At 46.1% G+C, this 21530-nt stretch overlaps 1 protein-coding gene across 4 annotated transcripts in view; it reads left to right on the top strand.

Annotated features, from left to right (window-relative positions):
• Positions 1-21530, top strand: part of GALM (galactose mutarotase) — a 105421-nt gene that overhangs the window by 74016 nt on the left and 9875 nt on the right. For 3 of the 4 annotated variants that reach the window (XM_034659641.1, XM_034659643.1, XM_034659640.1), the window contains exons 4-5: positions 996-1077; positions 16588-16716. In XM_034659641.1, coding sequence (XP_034515532.1) covers positions 996-1077; positions 16588-16716 — 211 coding nt within the window. The remainder of the gene's footprint in view (positions 1-995; positions 1078-16587; positions 16717-21530) is intronic. The other variant, XM_002924043.4, reaches the window with a different exon arrangement.

The raw sequence follows: 21530 nt of genomic DNA, 5'->3' as shown, positions 1-21530 counted from the left end.
AGCCGGAACTAGACCCCGGGCCTTCCGACTACGGACCTGTCTTCGACTCCCCCTAGGAAGGCGGGCTGCATCTGTAATGGAAGGCTGAGTGCGCTCTCAAAAGCAGGAACTCTAGTTCTGACTCCCGGGCTTGGGTCATGTGGTACAGAGTGGGTCCTCTGGGTGGGAGCTGGGCCAGAGAACGGGCACAGATACCCCACCTCCAAGCCTGGAGGCAACACATTGGCCTCTGCTAATAAGCCAAAGTTGAAAAGTCTTTCAAACCACTGATGTCTCTCTGACTTTTCACACTCATAATTCCACTTAGAAAAGAAGATGCAGGGGCGCCTGGGTTGCTCAGTCGTTAAGCGTCTGCCTTCGGCTCAGGGCGTGATCCTGGCATTCTGGGATCGAGCCCCACATCAGGCTCCTCCGCTAGGAGTCTGCTTCTTCCTCTCCCACTCCCCCTGCTTGTGTTCCCTCTCTTGCTGGCTGTCTCTCTCTATCAAATGAATAAATAAAATCTTTTAAAAAAAAAGAAAAAGAAAAGAAGATGCATGTGGGGGTCACCCTAGAGAACGTCTTCCAAATAGATCAGTTGCTACGCTGAGGACCCAGCTACCTACACTTAAATGAACCCATTATTCGTCACCATAGGTCAAATGGGATTTCTAAAGTGTTTGTCAATGCCTGAAAACATTTCTGCAAGAGAAGTTAAAAAGCCAAAATACCTGGGGCGCCTGGGTGGCTCAGGTGGTTAAGTGTCCGACTCTTGGTTTCCGCCCAGGTCCTGGTCTCAGGGTTGTGGGATCAAGTCCTGCGTAGGACTCCGCACTGAGCATGAAGCACTGAGCAGGGAAGCTGCTTGGGATTCTCTCTCCCTCTTCCTCTCCCTTCCCCCCACCCCGGCCCACGTGCTCTCTCTTAAATAAATCTTAAAAAAAAAAAAAAAAGCAAAAATACAAAATAAGACTAAGCATTAGCTCTTGTTTTCCTTCTCTACCTTTCCTTCCCAGGGTTCCCCAAACATATATGACCATGAAGTCACTATAGAAGCTGATGCCTTTTTGCCTGTGGATGAAACGCTGATTCCTACAGGTTGGTGAACTTCAATGTTTTTACGGGAATGCAGAGCTGGGCTGTGATTGGGAGAGTACTGAAACCTCATTTACTTAAATTTATTTTCTCTGTTGACCTGCCAAATTGCCTATAATTACCATGATTAGTCATTTATGTTGGTTAAGGTTGGGTAACCATATACTTAAACACCGAAGCCAGGACACTTTCGAGAGGGAAAGGGGATGCTATTAATAATTAAGCCGGGGCAACAGGGCAGTTATAAACAAACCGGGTCAGATGGCCGTCCTAGCCAAGCCTTAGACAGCAAGAGTTCTCGGCTAAAATGTGAATCAGGTACTTCTTAGCACCTCAGCAGAGCTAAATTTACCTAAGCATTACCTCACCAGTGCTGGACACCGACAGAACACAGCGTGGTTTTTGATGGAGGAGGAAAGGTTGTACCCTGGGGAAGACAAATGCATGTGTCACCTCTGAGACACAGTTGGGGGGATGGAGTAGCATGGGGAGTCCAAAGTATCAAAAGGGAAGGTGAGCTGTTACCAAACTCAAACCTTATGGCTGTGTGTGTGTGTGTGTGTGCACGCGCGTGCTCCTAGGTTAACTGGATTGAGATCATCTTGGTTATTATTATTTGTGATCAAAACTACCTTGGTTCAAATAGGCAAATCCATAGAGATAGAAAGTAGATTAGGGGGTTGCCAGGGGCTGGGGACATAGGGGAATGGAGAGCGACAATGGGTACAAGTTTTTTTTGGGGGGGTGATGAAAATATTCTGGAATTAGATAATGGTGATGGTTGTACGACCTGTAAATATACTAAACACTACTGAACTGTGCGCTTTAAAAGGGTGAATTTTGTGGTATGTGGATTATCTCAATTAAGAACAAGAAAAAAAGAAACAAACAAACTTGGCTCCTGCGATGTCTCCAGGATTAAGTGGTGTAGATTTGTACTAGATTGCAGGTGCCCTGCCATCTGCCTCCAGGGGACAGATGGATGACAGCAAGGTGGCTGGCAGGGGTGCTGTTATTCGTGGCAGCTTACAGAATTCACTTGAGGTCATTACCCCAAAGCAGTAGATAAATATTCTTACTAGGGTTTCATTAAAATCAGAGCTGAGGTAACTGTAGAAGGCTTCGTCAAAGAAAACCAAAGTAAACAAAAGTAGAGGATGAAGGGAAGGAAGAGCAGAAATCCAGAACCACACAAGCGCTTTTGCATTAGGTCCCCTTCCCCTCCGGGAAGAAGGGCTGCCACGTGCTGCCCCTTAGCTGGCCAAGATCTCCTGCCTGTGTCTGACAACGACTTAGAGGTGTTAGGTCAGAGTCCCCGTTGTCGGAGCACTAACGTCCTGTGTTCGCTCTCTTAAGTGTCCGTTCAGAGCTCCAGCCTTCCATCAGCCCATCTGCTGGCAGCTCCGTGTGGAAGGTCAGGAAGTCTTGTCCCCCCTTCCCACCCACTGAAGGGGTGCTACCACTTTGCTCGTGTCCTTGGCTAATAAAGAGCTTAGAATGACAGAATATGAGCAATTTGAAGCCAAGGGCACCATCATAATCAAATAATCAAGTTTTACATCACCACTAATAAGATGTATTGTGTCCTCCTATGATGTACTGAAAAAATGCATCATCTCTGTCGTAGTCTGCCGGAAATGCCTAACTCTGTCCCATCCAGGAGAAACCATCACGTGAATGCAATTGAGGGACAGTCTACAAAATCATGAACCAGTACTCTTCAGGAGGGTCAATGTCATGAAAGCAAAGGAGGCTGAATGGTCACAGAAGGGGTTAAGGAGATAAGGACAGCTAAATGCAATGGAAGATCCGGGACTGGATCCTGAGCCAGAAAGAGGACCTTAGTGGGAACACTGGTGAAATTCTAGTGAAGCGTGTAGTTAGTAGTATTGAACCAATGTGAATTTCTTAGTTGTGATCATTGTACCATGGTTATCTATGATGTTAACATTGGGGAAAGGAGAGGTATACAGAGATGTACTTTTTTTTTTCTTAAGATTTTATTTTTAAGAAAGCTCTACCCCCAACGTGGGGCTCAGACTCACAACCCTGAGATCAAGAGTTGCATGTTTTACTGACTTAGCCAGCCGGGCGCCCCCACAGATGTACTATTTTTGTAACCTCACTGAAGTCTAAAATTATTTCGAATTTAAAAATTTTTTTTTAAAAACCCAGGGCTCCAAGTAAGACATTATTTTAATTTTCCCGACACCTGCCTTACTTTATAGGTAAGGGCTTTTGATTTATTTTGGCGTCTTTAAAATAATGGGGTTGTGTTTATGGCCACTCGCTCAAAATTTTTATGAGGAAAATGGAAAGATTGTGAGCCAGCATACTAAGCCGCAACTTCCGTGAACAGCAGGAATTAGGAACCCATAAATATAGGGACTACAAAGCTAATTAGAATAATAATGAGAAATCAAGATAAATGGATTAAAAATTTTTGCATCGCAGTTTTCCTCGCTCCAGGGCTGAGTTTAAAGTCTTTTGCGTTTGTCTTGGTAACATGTGTCATCTTCTGATATTTACATGACTCAGTGTGGGGGTGAGTAAGCTGGCCGGTCTTGTCCTAGATGCCGCAGGCTGGTGTTAGAACTGTTGTGAACTGCAAGGGAAAAATGGTGGCGGCTGCTGTTTTGTGACTGATAAGGAAGAAAATGAATTCAGTAGCTTCTAGGTGGAGGCGGTGAAATTAGTGCGTATTTATTTGTGTATATTTATAAAATCTCATGCTGTCCTGTTGCGTTTTGATCAGATGAAAATCGCAAAAATGCATAATTCATGCCGTGTAAAGATTAATTGTCACAATGGTAAGAGAGAATTGTGGCAAAGCACCATAGAGCTTAACGTGTAATCTAACAGGTTGTGGAAAACTCATGTTCAGCTCTGGTCTGCACCATGAATGGTTTTAGGATCAAATTCTATACTTTGTACTAATTTTGAACACCTGTGAAGTTGAATAAGGCTGTAAGGGCTCTGGATCCTGGGAGGCAAGAGCCCTGCGCTCTGCTGTTAACTTGCTAGGCAACCTTCAGTGTATGTGTAATGCTTTAACATTTAACTTCCCTACGCCCTCATTTCCTTTTCTGCAAATGGGAGGAATGTTGAACACAATCCGATTTTATGGACCAATAAATTTTCTTTACAAAATAATTTGAGAGACTTACAATGGGGTTGCCCAACTTTTCATTTTGCCAAGTTAGAAAGAGATCATAAATATAGGGCTATTAAAACTAATGAGAATGTATATATATTATATTTCAATTTTAAAAAATAATTTAAACTAACCAGGGTAATAATGAGGAACAGAAATAAATAGACTAGTGGTGCCTGGCTGGTTCAGTCAGTAGAGCATGTGACTCTCAATCTTGAGATCATGATTTCAAGTCCCATGTTGGGCGTGTAGCCTAGTGGGAGGGGGGAGAAGAAATAGACTACATTTATTTTTTTAAAACCCAAGCTGCTATTTATAATCACCATCTTTTCATAAAAGAAAATATTTTAACACCACAAAAGTGGGGAAATTTTAATCTCAGAGTAAAGAACAACACTTTAAAATGAATTCATCTTGCTTTTTAAAGAAATGTGATAGATTATCCAAATATATCTCCGTTTTCTGTAGACCAGTAAAAATGTTGTCATGGACTCATGATTGTGAACCAGTAATTGGTCTGAAAGATCACTTATAGCTCTTACATTCTGTGATTCTACGAGGCTGTTAACATAACATCTTACTGCTATTTTTCTCCCACCCTTCAAATCCATTAGAACTGTCATGAAAGTAAGTTGCAACAACTTCAGACCACATACAAAACTCTGTCAGTCTCTTTTACCTACCCATACATTAGCCAGTCCTACAGAAGTTAATATCTGTTTTCCCAGTGACACTTCAACTGAAATTATAGGGTTGTTTCTTCTTCCCCTTTGTCAGAAATTTGTGAGAAACAAGTGAATTGTATGTTTCCTTTGGAACTGCCTGCAAAAATGGGCGGCCACTTCCACTTTGCACTTCCCGGATGGAAGAATTCACATGTCTGGCCCTCTTTCAGCCAAGAACAAATCTCCGGGAGCCCAGATTTCATCAGATTCTTAACACTGACCAAAAGCCCATGAGCGTGTGGCTTACTTCTGAGACCAGTCCAAAGTCATTTGGTCATTTGGAAATGCCTCCCCTCTGCTGCTGGGCTCACCAGGAGTCGACAGTCTAGGGGAGGAGTCAGCCAGAATATTATCCATTAACCTGGAAAATGTCAGGATAGGTGGAACTCAGAGACATGCTTCAGAGGAAAAGCGCTCCCAGATGGAGGAGATGCGAGTTAAATAAAACCTGAAAGGGAAGGTGGAGATTTGCCAGGCAACCAGGAGAAAGGTGTTTTAGATAGAGATGAACAGGGAAAAGGGAGTGCAGGAATGGCAGAACTATCCCCAGGAAAGTGCTGGGCTTCTGAAGCATTTGGGGTTTTCGGTGGTAGAAAACCAGTGGACCCAGAGGGGTTGGCCGGGGCCGTGTCAGACCTGCACCAGATTCTGCAATGGCTGCAATCCTGGGTGACTCTGGATGGCCCTGGATGACCCTACGCTGGTCTGGAGTTCAAGGCTGATCTGCACTGGGCAGACTCTCAGGTGTACCTGAGTCCAGTCTTAAAGTTCCGGATATTCAGCCAGAAGTGGACTGAACCACAAGGCCACTTCCTTGAGACGTGGTACAAGAAACCCGTTAGACCAGCCATACTCGGTTAAGAGTTCTGGGGATTAATATGCAGTATCTAGAGATTGTGGTTGTGCTGAATTGAGAAAAAGGAAGATACTGTTTATTTGTGGGCGAGGTGAAGGTTTATGGTAATAATAGCTAATATTTCAGAGAGGACTTTATAAGTGATAATCCACACCAGAATCCTATAAGGTAGGTTCTGTTAATTTTTCTTAACAGATAGGGAACCTGGAGCCTGAGAAGTGTCAGTAACTTGGGCTCACCCAGTTAACAAGTGGTGAGAAGCTGGGATTCAGACCTAGGGAAACTGGTGTTCAAACTCAGGCTCTCCACTGGACCCTTACTCCGCAGACCCTACCATGTGGTTAGATGTCGAGAAGGGTTCTGGGATGGGGAGGTGGGGTAGGAGGGGAAAGGAAAGTAATTTCTTGATGACACAGATAGCCAAGATCACCATGTAGTCATGATGTGGGAAGTTAAGCTAGAAAAAAAAAAAAAAAAGCAACATTTGTCAGTTCTCCTTTCTTTTCTACCTTTTATAGAAGTTGCCTTACAGCTTCTCTGTTTTCCTCCCTTTATTTTGACTTTTCTTTCTTTTTTTTTTTTTAAAGATTTTTTTTTTTAATTTATTTATTCGACAGAGACAGAGACAGCCAGCTAGAGAGGGAACACAAGCAGGGGGAGTGGGAGAGGAAGAAGCAGGTTCACAGCGGAGAAGCCTGATGTGGGGCTCGATCCCACAACGCCGGGATCACGCCCTGAGCCGAAGGCAGACGCTTAACCGCTGTGCCACCCAGGTGCCCCCCTTTATTTTGACTTTTCTGCAAAGAAAACAGGAAACCAGTTATATTGGAAAGGGGAGGAAAAAAAGAAAGACCAAGATGGAAGGTTAGGAGGCTTTCCTGAGACTAAAGAGCATGAATAGAAGTGCCTGGCCGCATTAGACTGACCGGGAAGGGAATGTGGAAAAAGAACAACACCAGAAGTGACCAGTTTAACGTTAAGAATTATTCTCCATGCCCCTCAGTAACCTCAGAGGTCATTGTGCTGTTGCAACGTACGTAGTACCTTGTCTGGTGACGCGTCCCTTGTCCTGCTGCTCTTGGTCTCCTCCTCTGCCAGCTCTGGTCATGAGCAGGCTGTTGTGTAGAGCCGCTGTCTTCCACTTGGCACGCTGGGCACCTCTGTGGAAGGTGGTGGGAAGTTCACCAACATAGCAGAAGAACAGCTTCACCATGTACCTGGGGAGCTTTCTGTCACCTGGAAGATTCACTTACAATGAGATGCCTCCGTTAGCCAGCAGGGTGCTGGGCAGTGTGTTCATTCTAGACCCTTCGGCTCTCCCTGGCTTTCTGTGGGGCGGGCTGCTGCTGCCTGGTCTTGGGGAAGCCCTGCTGAGGTTGGCGGGCCATGTTGGTCTCCTTGTGTGGGAATGGCTTTTCCTCTACCACCATCCCCCATCCTCTGCTTTCCACCCCAAATCCTTATTTGTGTTTGGGGGTTTTTTTAGATTTCTCATTTTAGGGTCATAAAGATCCTCATTATTTTTACTTGGAGCTCCCAGAGAGAAAAGTGTCCCTTACCATCATTGTACCAAAAAAGAAACCGAGAACTCCTTACCTGCACCCAATATCCCAAGAAGAGACAGCTGCGAAACCTATCTGAAAGGGTAGCCCCGCAGGAGAATTTGCGGTGGATTTGGAGGAAGCTCGGGGCAACACTGCAACCATGAGGACTTTTATCAGATCATTCTTTGAATTCTGTGCGGGTTTGTCCCAAATGCTTCATCTGACAAATTGCAATTTCTGTAGCTTCATTTAGCCAGCCTTCTCTTGACTCTCTGCCAAGGCCCCCTAGGCTTGCTTCGAAGCTCGAGTCTTTCCGTGGTACAAAGATGTTTAGTAGTCCCAGGCCCCTGCCTTCTGTGACTATTAATTTATACTTATGTTTGTTTTTCAACTCCTTCTTTTTATTTGCCCTTCAGAAAAACTATTTCTGAGGGAAATGCTGACACAGATCTAAACTTTGCGGGTGTTTTTCACCTTGGTCGTAGATATTCAGTAAATAATTTTTCAGGTGAAGGGAAAACCCACTGTCATGAGAAAGTAGCATCTCTTATTGTACAGTAGCTGTCATACTGTGGCCAAGGTGCTCAGTAAAAAGGGACCTTCCCCCTGTGTGTATTTGGGGGAGGGACACAGCCTTGGCCTCCATTTTGCCGTCGCAGGCGTACCGACTGGGCGTGATCACACAGAAAGGAAAGGGTTGCGCTGGCATATGGTTTGAGGGAGCCAAAGCAGTCACGTATCATGAAATCCCCTTGTCTTAAACTCATAGCCCCCGTTTAGACCTCTACCCCAGGCAGCGCGCCCAGACCTCTGGCAGACTCAGGCTCCTGTTTCGCTCCCGCCTTTCTTCCTGTTGGCCATGTGGGGAGCATATAAAATGTCTTCAGCCCTTTCAGATGGTAAAACACAGAAGATAACAGCCTGTATTACGTGGCTTCTTCGTTCTCCGCCTTTCTCCGTGATATTAAAAAGCTATCCTTTTCCCAAACCTCAGTGGAAAAGCCTCAGCAAGTGTGGGGGTAGCAGAAGCCTTCAAAGGGGCCCATTCAAATAGTTTACTCGCGCACACACACACACACACACACACACACACCCCTCTTTCCCCCTAGAAATTTCTGCCATTTTGTCATTCCTGGAGGCTTGCAGGCAAACAATACCCTTTGTGTGTTAGGCTGCAAGACTCCAGCATCTTTGCTTTTTTTTTCGAGGGCGGTGGGGGGGAGAAGAAAATGTGTTGAATAAAAGAATAGACTCCATCACCTTGCTTCTGAAGCTACTGCTCTGGGTGTCGTTCTGGGCGCTCTGGAGTTGGCAGGGGTGCTGGGTCACATGGCCCTCGCTCGCAGGTGTCTCCTGCTCCACGGCTGTACCACCGGAAGGCCTCTCTGCAGGGCCACGAGCTGGGTTCACCTGGAGACCAAGAGCAGCGTCTGCAGCTAAGCTGTCAGGCTGGGTTTGCATCTCAGCAGTTAGTTTAGCTTTGCGTCTTCTGAGCAGTTCTCTTCCCTACTTTAAAAAGAAAAAAAAAATTGCAGCCCATAAAGCGTTTGCCACTACTTAGGATGGGCTCATCCTCTGTGACCGGGGCATCTTCAGATCCTCTTGAGTGTGTGTGTGTGTGTGTTGTTGTCAGGGCTGTCCCTGTAGTTTCCCAAAAGTGCAACTCCCAGGAGCTGTTTGTCAGGAAGGACCAGTGTATGATCAGTGTCCACAGAGAGAGAACATTCCAGCGCCAGATCCCTGTGCAGCCATATCAGGGGCATTTAGCTTCAGGACTTGAGTCGAATTGTTCTGTCCAGTGGCAACAAGGGGAAACCAGTCCCTGGAGCCCTGCTCAGGTACAAAGCCAGCTGAATGTGAGCAGGTGAGAAAATTCAGGGCTTCGGTTTCCCCGGGGATTAATTCATTCCCAGGGTTGTAAACATTACACGTCCCCCTTTCGCTTTACAAAACTGTGAGACTTGGAGGCCGTGTGGGCAACCTGCCCAGCAAGATATTATCATGTACACAACATTGTGCAGAACCGAGCACGTGTCTTTAGACACATTTGCAGCAGACAGCTTTTTTTTTTTCTTTTAATTTTGCTGTTCTTTACTTGCAGTCGTAGATGAGGAATTAAGAAAGCAAAAAATGAATGCTTTGACTAGGTTTTTGCCTCTTAAAGTAACATTAGTAAAATTCTCTTATTCTTTTCCTTGAGAAAAGATACCTTTTATTTTTATAGAAATCTACACAACCCACTCTGTCCCCCAGCCCATCTGTGTTCACTTGCTGTTCTTGCTGCTCTCGGTTTTTGAAAGCGCCTTCTAAAATTACATGAAAGCAACCCCATTTTGACAAAATTAGAATTCTGGTCTGAAAGGCTTACCATGAGGCTGTGGAGAAAGGCCCAGCAAAAACCTTTGTATTTTATTTCACCCTCTCTGGGCTCAACCTCTACAATTCAGTCAATTTTATAATTACTTCCCTAGGGCAAGTCTAGTCTCTGCCCTGGAGAAATAACAAATCCCAAGTAATCTCCCGGTTCAAAGATGGTGCAAATGAAAACTGTTTTGATCTACGTGTTTTAATCATTCTGGAGCTTCTTACAGGAAATTCCCTGGGACTTTATATGATTCTAAAATGTTGGGCGTGATACGAGTTTCAAACCTACATCAGCATCCATCCTCTTTCTTTACATCCCGCTTCCCCCTGCCCCCCCCCCCCGCCTAGTATTGTTAGTCATCAGGTGCTGCCGATTTTTTAAACTAGGAATGTATCTTTTTTGGAGAAGTTTTAGGTTCACAGCAAAATTGAGCAGAAGGTACCGAGATTTACCATATACCTCCTGCCCCCACATATGCACAGTCCCCCCTCCTTTTCAACATCCCCCACCAGAGTGGAGCATTTGTTACAACTGATGAACCTAACTGACATATCATCATCACCCAAAGTCCACAGTTTACATGAGGGCTCACTCTTGGACAAATGTACAATGACAGTATCCATCATTATGATAGCACACAGAGCATTCACTAACCTAAAAATCCTCTGGACATAATATTAGTTTCAACCATGCATCAGTACACTTCCTCTTTCCTTTTGAGTCTCTCCTCCTCCCCAATATTGTTAATCATCAAGTCCTGCTGATTTTTAACTCCTAAGTATTTCTCGAATCTGTCTCCTCAGTGTGCATTAATTATATGGTTCTGTTTCCATCGTCACTATCCTGGTTAGGCTGTCTTTTCTTGTCTAGATCACTGCCTGGCTTATATTATGAGTTTCACATATTGGGATCAGTGAAGGAACAAATGAATCTGGAAAAGAGCTCTCTAACTGGGGGGAAAAATCTCTTTAGATCTAGACTCCATCTGGTTACTAAAGTTATCTGTCTAAAATGCAAATCTTACCTCGATACCCTACAGTTTAAAAACCTTTTAGGTGGCTCCCAGACCACACACCAGCTGCCTCCCAGACCCATCTCCCAGCGTGCCTCACTCATACCCCACACGCCTGCCACCCACAGGGACCACCCAACTCCCCCTTCTCTGTTGCATAAACCCCTACTCTTCAAGGCTATTATTTCTCCTTAGAAATCTTTTCCCCACTTCCTGGAAACAATAGATTCTTTGTTGTTCAAGAGTTTGTGTAATGACAGAAACTGTTTAGAGCTTACCCTGTGCCCAGAGCTCACCTTTCTTCTCTTTCCCTCCACAAGTCTGCCTGAGATGACCTCGCAGGACTTAATTACCGGTCGGAAGTAGGGAGCTGGAAGGCAGCTTCAGGCTTGGTCTCTTCGGCTTAAAGCTAGAAAACTATGCTAAACAGAAAAATGAAACCCAGTAAGAGCCATGCTGTACATTCTAGGAACAAGTACTCCTTCCTTTCCCTACACTCAGCCTCTCTCCACTCTTCTCCCTTCTTGACATTTGTTTTCAACAGACCATATGAACACAACAGTGAGGATAACCGGGATTCAGAAAGCCTGGGCACAGTTCTCCCTTCTACTTCCCACCAGCCATGCGCTCCAGCCACCCAGGAAAACTCGCTGAGCCTCATAACCTAATCTGCTAACTCTCATCAGATGGGGTTCCATCAGTTGAACTCTGCCAGTGGAACTCTGAAATCCTGTCCGTGTCTAACCCTGATTCAGAGATTCCATGGAATCTCTAACCCAGATATTCATAACCACGATCCATACATATATGTCTGGGAAGATGATAAGAGATCTTCAGGGAGGGGTGCCTGGGTGGTGCAGTCATTAAGCGTCTGCCTTCGGCTCAGGGCGTGATCCTGGTGTTCCAGGATCGAGCCCCACATCAGGCTCCTCTGCTATGAGCCTGCTTCTTCCTCTCCCACTCCCCTGCTGTGTTCCCTCTCTTGCTGGCTGTCTCTCTCTGGCTAATAAATAAATAAATAAATCTTTAAAAAAAAAAAAAGATCTTCAGGGGCTTCATGGGCCCCCAAAATTCTGTGTAAATCCCTGTATGAGCTGATCACATCATCTTGGTCCACTGAGGGTTTGTCTTTTTTGGGGGGGAGGGCGGTTGTCTGGTCTCTCTTCCTTTCTCAAGGTAATGATAGTTTATGGTCATCCTACTACGTATTATTATATATAAGATAGCCATTGTTTTGGATATGAGCAACAGTGTGTTTTCCTTTTGGTAATCTTCAGGGTGGCTTTACAATTTTTTTGTTATTTTATCACCAATTGATCTTCTGAAGGGAGCTAGAAGACTAGCTAGAAGTGGAAGACAGCACTTCCCAGAAGGCAAGTAACTTCTCCAAGGTTCCCTCTGGAGGAGCAACAGCTGCCAGGGCTGGGGGCTGGATGGCCAGCTTCTCTTTTTCTGCTCGATCAGATGAATGCAGTTGCCTTTCTGTGTCCACCAGCTCTTGGTGTAGTCAAGACTCCCAGGATGGCCATCAGGATGGGAGCAGGCAGGCACGCTGGGGCCTCACTGTAAGTGGAACGCCAGAGCATGGTGTCCTGGTCGTCACCTTCAGCTCGGCAGTTCTGGAGACAGGCACCTCTAGCTGCGGGTCTGCTCCCCAAGTTTCTTCTTTTTTCCATTCTCCATCACCGGCCGACACCAGGCACCTGCTATGTGCCAGGTACTATGCCAGCCCAGGGAAGCAATGTTGAACAAAACAGATATGCCCCAACTGCGTGCAGAACACATTGCCATGCATATAGCACACGTCCTGTGCTTAAGGAACTAAGACTAGTGTTATTAAAGGAATGATTCGAATAACACTAAAAAAGTGAAACTCATGATATTGGTACTTACGAAATGTTAGTTACCTGGAGCTGTTTCTGCTATGACAGGTCCCTCCTAGACAGTTAGAGGAAATTCACGACAGAAACTCTTAAGGACCTCTCCTGGTAGCAATAATACTCTCCAAGTGGGTGCATTAGTGAATCCTTCTCTATAAAAGGGCCCCAAGAACAGTTTTATGAGGCCCCAGAATAAGTCCCAAAGCAGTCCTCGTGTTCCCTGCTAGAAAACACATCACTGCTACAAGACTGGTGAACATGAGCCAGCATGGTGGAAATTTGGCAGGAAGAAAGCTCAGAAATTAGCACTTGGCCAGGCATTATGTAACTCCTATGAAAATTTCAGGCTAACGACAAGTGCATTTGCCAGAAGAGATGTTACTTGCTAGAGCTCTGACTACCATGCTTGGAGAGCCTGTGTTTAACGCCCACCCTCCCCATCCCGGGTCTGGACAGGGGCTGGCTCCAGCTCATTCCTTCAAGGTCACCCCATTCTGAAGGAGCTGAGATGTAACTGTGGACTTTGCACCGTGGGCCTGAGGTTGATTCACGCGAGTACTCAGAGCAGATATATTCAGTTCAACGAACATTTATGGAGCGCCTGCTGATTGCTGCCTGCTTCCTGAGGCGCTGGCCATGGAAAGATGATTGAACACTAGCTCTGCCCTTGAGAAGCTCACAGGAAGTGAAGTATCTAATGTGGTCAGGACAGTAGAAGAGGTAATGCCCATGGGGCTAGGGAGCCCAGAGATGAGGGTAGGAGGAGGCTTGCTCAAGATCACCCTGGGCTGCAAGAAGTGTCTTAGCATCTGTGAGCATCTAGCAGCAAGGAGAGACTTTTGTGAAAGCACCTCCGATATTTAAGGTGCAAGAAAAGCTTACACAAAAGGCACCAAGGGAGATGGTCAGAGGTAGAAGGCAGAGAAAAGAAAAGGTGACCGGGAGTCTTAGAGTGACCAACAGCATCAGTACTCCAGAGTACTCTCCCTGCGGAGGCCTGGGGAAAGCGTGCGGGCTGTAGTGGCCGTTCCTGCTGACCTCGTGTCACAGAGTGCTGAGGGTAGAAGCCAGGCTCCGACCACTGGAGAAGTCACTGAAAGTGAGGAAGGAGAGTCAGGGAGCAGTGGCCATGAGGAGCTCCCAACCGAGGCAACTTTCTTGAATACAGTCTCAGGCCCCACCTCGGAGATCCTGGTTCCTTTGCTTTGGTGTGGGGCCGGGGAGTCCTTTCATCTGTAAGTTCCCCACTGAGCTAGCTGCGACCACTGGTGGTGACTATGCTTTCAGAAACCCGGGAAGGGAAGAAGACAGGGTGCCTCCATGAGGCGGAGATGCAGCGTCAAGGAAGAGGTTTCTTCAGGGGAGAGGAGCTGATGGGGGGCAAGTAAAATGTTTGTCGGAGGGTTTCAGGTGGGGATGGAGACCAGGAATCCATGGTGGCCTCAGTCTCAGTTTCCTCCTGATTCTCTCAGGAGCTTCAGGTCAGGAGCAGAGACAGTGGACCGTGGATGTTCCGAAGCTGGAGTTTTGTCAGGTAGGAAGGAGGATGTAAGGCAGGTCACTGAGACTGTTACCAACCAAAGCGGCTCAGGTCAGAGACACTGGGCTCAGGCACGTAGCAAAGGACATGAGGGGCCTGATGGATTCTCTGGCGGGGGAACCTGGAGACCAGGTCTATCAGGAATGCCCCTGTGGGAAGTCCGTGGACAGACAGTGGGCACACTTTCCACTGGCAGCAAATCCCTGGGTGCCATCTTGATGTGAGTCTAGGATGGAAAAATTCTCTGCATGAAAATGCCTCGTGTGGGCCCAACTGTGAAGTGTAAAATTGCCTTCTCACCTGAAAACAATGTGGAACTGGGTTTAGCATTTTATGCTTCAGATGACATGTAATATCCAGAAACAATACCCTCCCCCCCATTGCCAGTCAAAGTAAAATCAGAAAATGCTCAGTGAGGAGAAAAAAAAAAAAAAGAAAGAAAGAAAAAAGAAAAAGAAAGAAAACAGGAGTAGAATAAAGCCACAAACCCAAAGCTTCGGCAAAGGGAAGGGGAAAAACTGCAGCAGAGACAAGCTTTGAGGTTGTGTGATCTATGAAAATTTATAGAAATGTTACCTCAAAAAAAAAAAAAAAAGTCCCAGGGTGCTTTACTTGCCAACCACTGGAATGAAGACAAAATTCCCACCCAGGGTGTTACTTTTAATTATCATTCTCTTTATGTTGTTTCTTAAAATAATAACAGGCATTCTAGAGATGATATATACCAAGATGGCTTAATTAGGTGTCAGATGAATACCTGTGCCCACGAGCCCCATTACCGCCAGCTTCCTTATGCAAATTGACTGACTTCTGAACCTGACTAGATAAAGCAACAGACAGAATTGGAGCAGCTGGGCTGGAAGCACAGCTGGGCCGTCCCCATGGAGACCAGACACAAGGAGCTCTTCCCACTGCCCCAGCATTCCTCCCCACCCCCACCCCCTCTTTTTTTACTGAGATGAATGCACGACACATCTGAGCCTGGGTCTACCTTAGATGATCTCCACGTCAGTGCGAACACGGATCATCTGGGTAGCTTGTTAATGTGCACATCCTGACTGTTTGGTCTGAGGGAGCAGGGCCTCTGGGTCTGGTTTCTAGAAAGCCCCAGGTGGTGGTACTGGGTCCACCCTTTCTCTAGCCACCTAAAAAGCTCTGAAAAGCTCTGTCCGGCCTCAAGTTTGTTTCTTCTTCCTTTTTTGGGCACCTGTCCCTCCCTCAACAACCCTGCTGTCCTCTTGCTGCCCCTGAGCTCCCCTCCTTCCTTCAACTCTTCATTCTCCCATTCCTGGGCCTCTCTATAGGTCATTATACAAAGAGCTGCTCTCCGCCAATGGCCTCCCTAAATAAGACAAGGTAACAATTTGATTTAATAAAGTGGGAGGAGGGAAGTAACTAGATATCCCATTGTGTCCCTAAAGGGAACAACCTGCATCATTATCTTTATCATGTGGGCCAGTGGCTCTACAGTCTTGGAAGGTACAGGCGGGAAAGTGAATCCCAGACTGTAGGCTCCGTGGGCACTCAGGGTGGTCCCTGTCCAACCTGGGCCAGCACTTCAGAAAGGCCTTCCTGAAACTGAGCTGGGATCTGTCTGCCTAGAGCCAGCCCCATTTTGCCTACTTCTTGGCTCAAGGCCTTAGAAGATAGTTGTCCTGTTGCCCCCAAGTCATTTCTTCTCCCAGGAAGAGCTGTTCTTCCTCTGCCATGAGTTGGCCATTCTGGTCACTGTCCTGTGATTTGGCTTCTGTATGTCTAGGCCTCTCCGTCTGGGATGCCCGCACTGCAAAACGTTACCAAGAACTGTTACCACCTCGTTGCACTCTTGATGTGACTCCCGTCGAACTTATTGCCAACCACATCCTTAAAGTCATTTTCGCACAGGCTGTGGCTCACTACATCTCCCTAGTCAGCAATAACTGTGGTAATTAGACTCAATGTTTATGAGAAGTGGTATAACATGATAGCTACGAACGCACGCTCTGGAGCCCGACTGCCTAGGTGTGAAGCACTTAGAAGAACCGCGTCATTGTTAGCTATCGCCATCGTGATGGTCATCGTCCCCCCCCCCCGTGCTAAGCACTTCACCCATCATAGCTTCTAATCCCCATGGCAACCTCATGGGATAGGGGCTGTGTTGTCCCAATTTTACAAGGAGGGAGATGGAACCTCCAAAGATTATTTTTCGTGCCCAGGGTTAGAGTTACAATGTCATGTGAGGCAGTGTCCTTTGCCTTTTGGTTTTTGGCTCTTTTGGACACACGTTCAGGACTGTATCTGTTGCCATTATTCACAAATTTCATCCTGTAGCCAGTGCTTTACCCCCACTTCGCACTGTCTTCTGGATGCCTGGTTCTGTTATCCCAAGCAAATCTGCCTCCTAGCTTCACGCTGTCTGTCCTAACTTGAGAAAAATACCTTCCCTATCTTCATCTAGATCATCCACAGATCGGAGGCCATGTGACAACTGCCTGCAGATTCTGCTCACTGAAGCCCAGGTGCTCCATCTCCCAAAGCTCCCCGAGCCACCGAGCCACCGAGCCACCGCCACCGGCTTTGCCACCGGGTCAGGAGGGGGAAGCCTGGGGATGATTTGCATTTGAGTAGATCTGTACTTGGCTCCTGGTGAGCATGGCCTCTTGCCTTCCAGGACTCCATTCCATTCCAGAGTTCTTCCCAGGACAGAGGGCAGCTCCTAAATTTAGTTTGTGAAGTTGACCCTCCAGGCAGGGCCAGTTGCAAAGACCTAATCAAATGCAGGTCTGCAGAACACACATACCAGGGAGGATGCTGACCACATCCTGCAGATAGTGAGACCCAGGAGGCTGGCTCTGCATTTTAAGGCTCCCTTCCTGCTGACTCCACAGGCCTTCATTGTCCCAGCTAAAGGATAGGAGGCCAAGCAGTCCTGGTCAATATTTCCGCGTTGGGGAGCGTGGGGCCCCAGTCTCTGGAAGAGAGACTGGGGTGTGCTTTGAAAAAATTGTAGGTTTATTTGGAGCGATTTGCAAGAAAGGGGAGCACTGATGGAGATCAGAGGGGCTAGGTCTCCCACATAAAGCCATTTCTTGGTGCTACCACTGTGCCAGTTGACCAGAAAGACAGGACTGATTTCTTCCCTCTCCCCTCTACTGGTTCTATTCTCTGACCCTGGGCCATTAATGCAGTTTGGCTCTCTTCAGTTACCACCTTTCTTGGCCTCTGTGAACCATGACTGTGGGAGCCTCCTGGCTCTTGGAGGACAGCAGGAAGCCAGGGGCCTACCATGAGCCTGGGCTCCCTAATTACGCCACTGTCGCTGGAGCCTGCCCAAGCTACTGTGAAGCGGCAGAACAAGCATGCAGGAAAATGTTTCTGCCCCAACACGTTCCCCGTTTGAAATCATCAAGCAAACGCCGAACACTATCTCTCTGTGTGGTCAGGCAGAAGGGCTGTCCCTCTCCTGCTGGAGCCGTGAGGGACTGAGCCTGGTGGATCTGGGAGGATTTGGGGAAGGCAGTCTTAGTTCTCATAGATCAACATCTAGCCCTAGCAATGGCCCTGCTCTTGGGCACTGGGTGTCCCAGGATGCTGTGAAAAGTGATGGGGACAGGTGAAGGCGCTTCTGCTGGAAATGGAAAATGCCTCTGACCTTAGTGAGTCCTTAGTATGACATTGAATGCTTAAATGCTGATTTTGACACATCATCAGGAAAACAAAGTAGTTAAAGCATGGACTCAAACCCTGAATGCCTAGGTTTTAATCCACCTCTGTGACATTGGATCATTTATTTAACTTCTGCAAACTTCACGTGTAAGGTAAAGGTAATCACTGGACCTGCCTGATTGGTCGCGAAGATTAAATGAGATATTACATGTAAGGTGCGTAAAACAGCTCCTGGCATTTCATAAGAGCTTTGTAAGGATTAACTACTATTATTACCATGTTCATCACCATCACCACCATTTCTGAGTGTTGAGTATGTACCAGCCACTAAGCTAAGCACATACACGCATTAGCTCACTAAACTACCCTTTGAAAGAGGCGTAATGCTTCAGTTATGCCTCAGTTGAGGAATTGGACATCTGGAGAGGTTAATTAAGCTGCACCGAGCAAAGCAGGTGAGTAATTGGGGAAGTCAGGATTTGCAGCCAAGTCTCCCTGACTCCAGAGTCTATGCTGTTATCACCCCTGGCCATGTTCCATAAAAGCGGCTATGTTACAGAGTACTTCCTGCCACCGGGTAGGATGCAGGGCACGTTACGTGCCTTACCCTGTTTAATTTTCATAATCCCATGAAGTAGAGACTTCTTATCCCCGGTTTACAGATGAGGAAAGCAGGGTTCAGAGAAACGAAGCAACCTCCACACATTTTTACAGCAAAGCATTTAAATCCAGGCTGCCTGCCTCTTAAAATCCATTCTAAGATCTATTGAGTTTGTCAAGCAAGGGAGTAAAATGCTGCTTCTGGGAGGCTGATAACAGTCACTGGCGACCTCGACTCCTCACAGCCGCTGGCACCCAGGGGGACACAGTTTGCCTGATCAGCCCCATTTTCTGAGCTGTCATTAGGGGCAATTTCCACTCTCCAGTGCTTCACTTTCCTGCAATTTCTGTAAGTTGTTGATTTGCTCAGATTAAGACAAGCTCCTGTGTGTTTCACGTATTGTTTATTGTACGTCCTGCAAGAATATGGAGGAATCGTAGATAGTCCAGAAGGAGTCCCCCATGTATTGTGCAAGCCTTCGCCTCGTTTCTATAGGAGGAATCTGCCAGTAGACTCCCAGACTGCCTTTCTTGACCAAACACCTGAGATTACGTGACTGCAACATTCCAGATGTGCATTTCGGTATCAGGTCATGAGAGGGCAACTTGCTTGGTGCTGAGTAGTAGTGGTCTAGGCAGAACATATTCACCGGCCTGGAAGTCAGGGATTCTTTTTTTTTTTTTTTTTTTTTTTTAAGTTTTTTTTTTTTTTTTTGNATTCGACAGAGATAGAGACAGGCCAGCGAGAGAGGGAACACAAGCAGGGGGAGTGGGAGAGGAAGAAGCAGGCTCATAGCGGAGGAGACTGATGTGGGGTTCGAACCCATAACGCCGGGATCACGCCCTGAGCCGAAGGCAGACGCTTAACCGCTGTGCCACCCAGGCGCCCGGGAAGTCAGGGATTCTTAACCAGTCATGGATGGCTGGTCTTCAGAGGTTCTGAGAACATTCTTTACATTTGTATGCATTTTTCTAGAGAGCGCCCATAACTTTTACAATATTCTCAAAGGAGTATATTTGAGGACTCAAAAACTACAGTTCTAGATTTAAAAATCACTAAAGAAGGAAGCTTCAAAAAAACAAACCAAAAAACTCTGAATCCTTTTTTTAATGAAAATGGCAATGTTCCCTGGAGGCAGAAATGCACCTTCCTTTTGCATCAATAATTTATGCTATAATGAATAACTGTACTCTTTGTTCTCTCTGTCTCTGTTCTCTATTTCTGTAGTGTGTGTGTGTGTGTGTGTGTGTGTGTGTGTGTATCAGAAAGACAGAGCACTATGTGTCAGGTACTGCCCTAGAGATAGGACTTCCTTCATATCATTCTCTCGGTTAAACCTCACAATATCTGTTTTAGGTAGACACCAATATTAGCTCTGTTTTATAAATAAAGAAACTGAATCTTACAGAGGCATAGAAACTTACCCAAGGTCAGTAAGTCTTTCTAAATCCTAAGATGTCTTACATAGATTTACACTGAAATATAGGATGAATCATAGAAAATAATTTTCAAATAATATACTCAATTTTTTAAATATTTCTTTTTTTATGTATTTCTTTTTTTAAGGGAGAAAAAAAATGTTGGAAAAAATTTCTCCTTTCACCCAAATTTTTCTGGAAAGTCTATGCCAGATTTTCTTTTCTCTCTTTTTTTTTCTCTTTTCCCAAAATATTTTTTAATTGTTATTATACATAAGACTTTGCTGAGGACCGTCCGGTGGGACTCTGATTTTAAGGCTGCACTTGTGTTACTGGGTTGTGTGAAGATGAGAGAGAAAGGGGACCTGCCGGGAAGGGGCTAAAAATGAATGAATGTGGAGATACAGTGACTCTTGCAGTGACCATCTGTTCATCTTCTCAGAGAGTCAGGCACTAGGGCCACCAGGCAGAGGAAGGAACTGTTTCTGATGATGAGAAATTAAAAGCATTAAATTAAAATTCACCCCAGGTGAATTTTCTCAGTCAGACACGGAGAGAGTGTGCATGCCCAGATGTTACAAAAAGCCATTTCACTGGAGTCAGTGTTTGATCAGAAGTTCAAAGGACTAATTCACCTTCTACTCCATTTCTTAAGTTGTTTGCCCCCCAAATTAAGTCAGAGCTAGGAGTCTCTAGGATGTGTGTGATATAAATGCATGTTGCCTACACTCTACACACAACTTTGCAGGGGACAGGAGTCCATTCCTATGCTGGTTCCGTCCTGCACCCTATCCACTGAGCCAGTCCTGACTTATCCTTCAAGAGAAGGCTCCTGTCACCACGTCTGGAAAGCCTTTCCTCACCCCACAGCTGCGCCGGGGGCTGCTTCTCTCTGCTGCACGAGAGCCCCCTGGATGCTACTCTCGCTGCCTTTGTCACACTCTCCTCTCAGCGTTAATTTATTTATCTGTCTCCTTCACTAGATTCTAGGCTCTCTGAGGTCAGTTTCATGCCTGATGCATAAAAGCTACTAAAAAATGCCTGAACTAACAACTTTGTATTTGTTTTTTTCCCCACCCAAAAGTAATTTGGCATTTTTAAGGTGGAACCACTTAAAGACACTTCTGACTATGTAATAAAGGGAGGGGCAGAGTGCACTAACCTCCTGTCGAGACTAGTCAAATTTTCACCAAGAGGTGAAAACATCCGAAGGCAATATACTAGTTATCTATTGCTACATAATAAATTACTCCACACTTCACGTATTATTTTCATTGTTCCTGTGGCCAGGAATTTAGACAGGGCATAGCTTGTGTCTGCATGTGATGTCTGGGGCTCATTTACTCGCATGCTTGCTACTGGCTAGGGGCCTAGCTGAGGCTATCAGCTAGAACACCCCACAGATGGCCTTTCAATGTGACTTGAGCTTCCTTACAAGATGGCGGCTGGCTTCCAAGGGCAAATATCCTGAAGAGCAGGGGCCCAGCCCAAACCACTCTGCATTTATAACTTGACCTCAGAAATCACATAGCATCATTTGTGCTGTATTCTATTGGTCGAGGTAGTTACAAGGGTCCTTCCCAGTTTAAGGTAGGGAACAAAGACTCCACCTATCAGTCAAGGAGTGTCCACATCACATTGTAAGTAGAGCCTGTGGAATGGGATACATACCGGTGTGGCCATCTTTGAAAAGAAAAATCTGCCACAAGCAGTCAT

Source organism: Ailuropoda melanoleuca, chromosome 4, assembly GCF_002007445.2.
Source record: "Ailuropoda melanoleuca isolate Jingjing chromosome 4, ASM200744v2, whole genome shotgun sequence".
Classification (NCBI taxonomy): Eukaryota; Metazoa; Chordata; class Mammalia; order Carnivora; family Ursidae; genus Ailuropoda; species Ailuropoda melanoleuca.
This window is presented reverse-complemented; position numbering and strand designations above follow the sequence as displayed.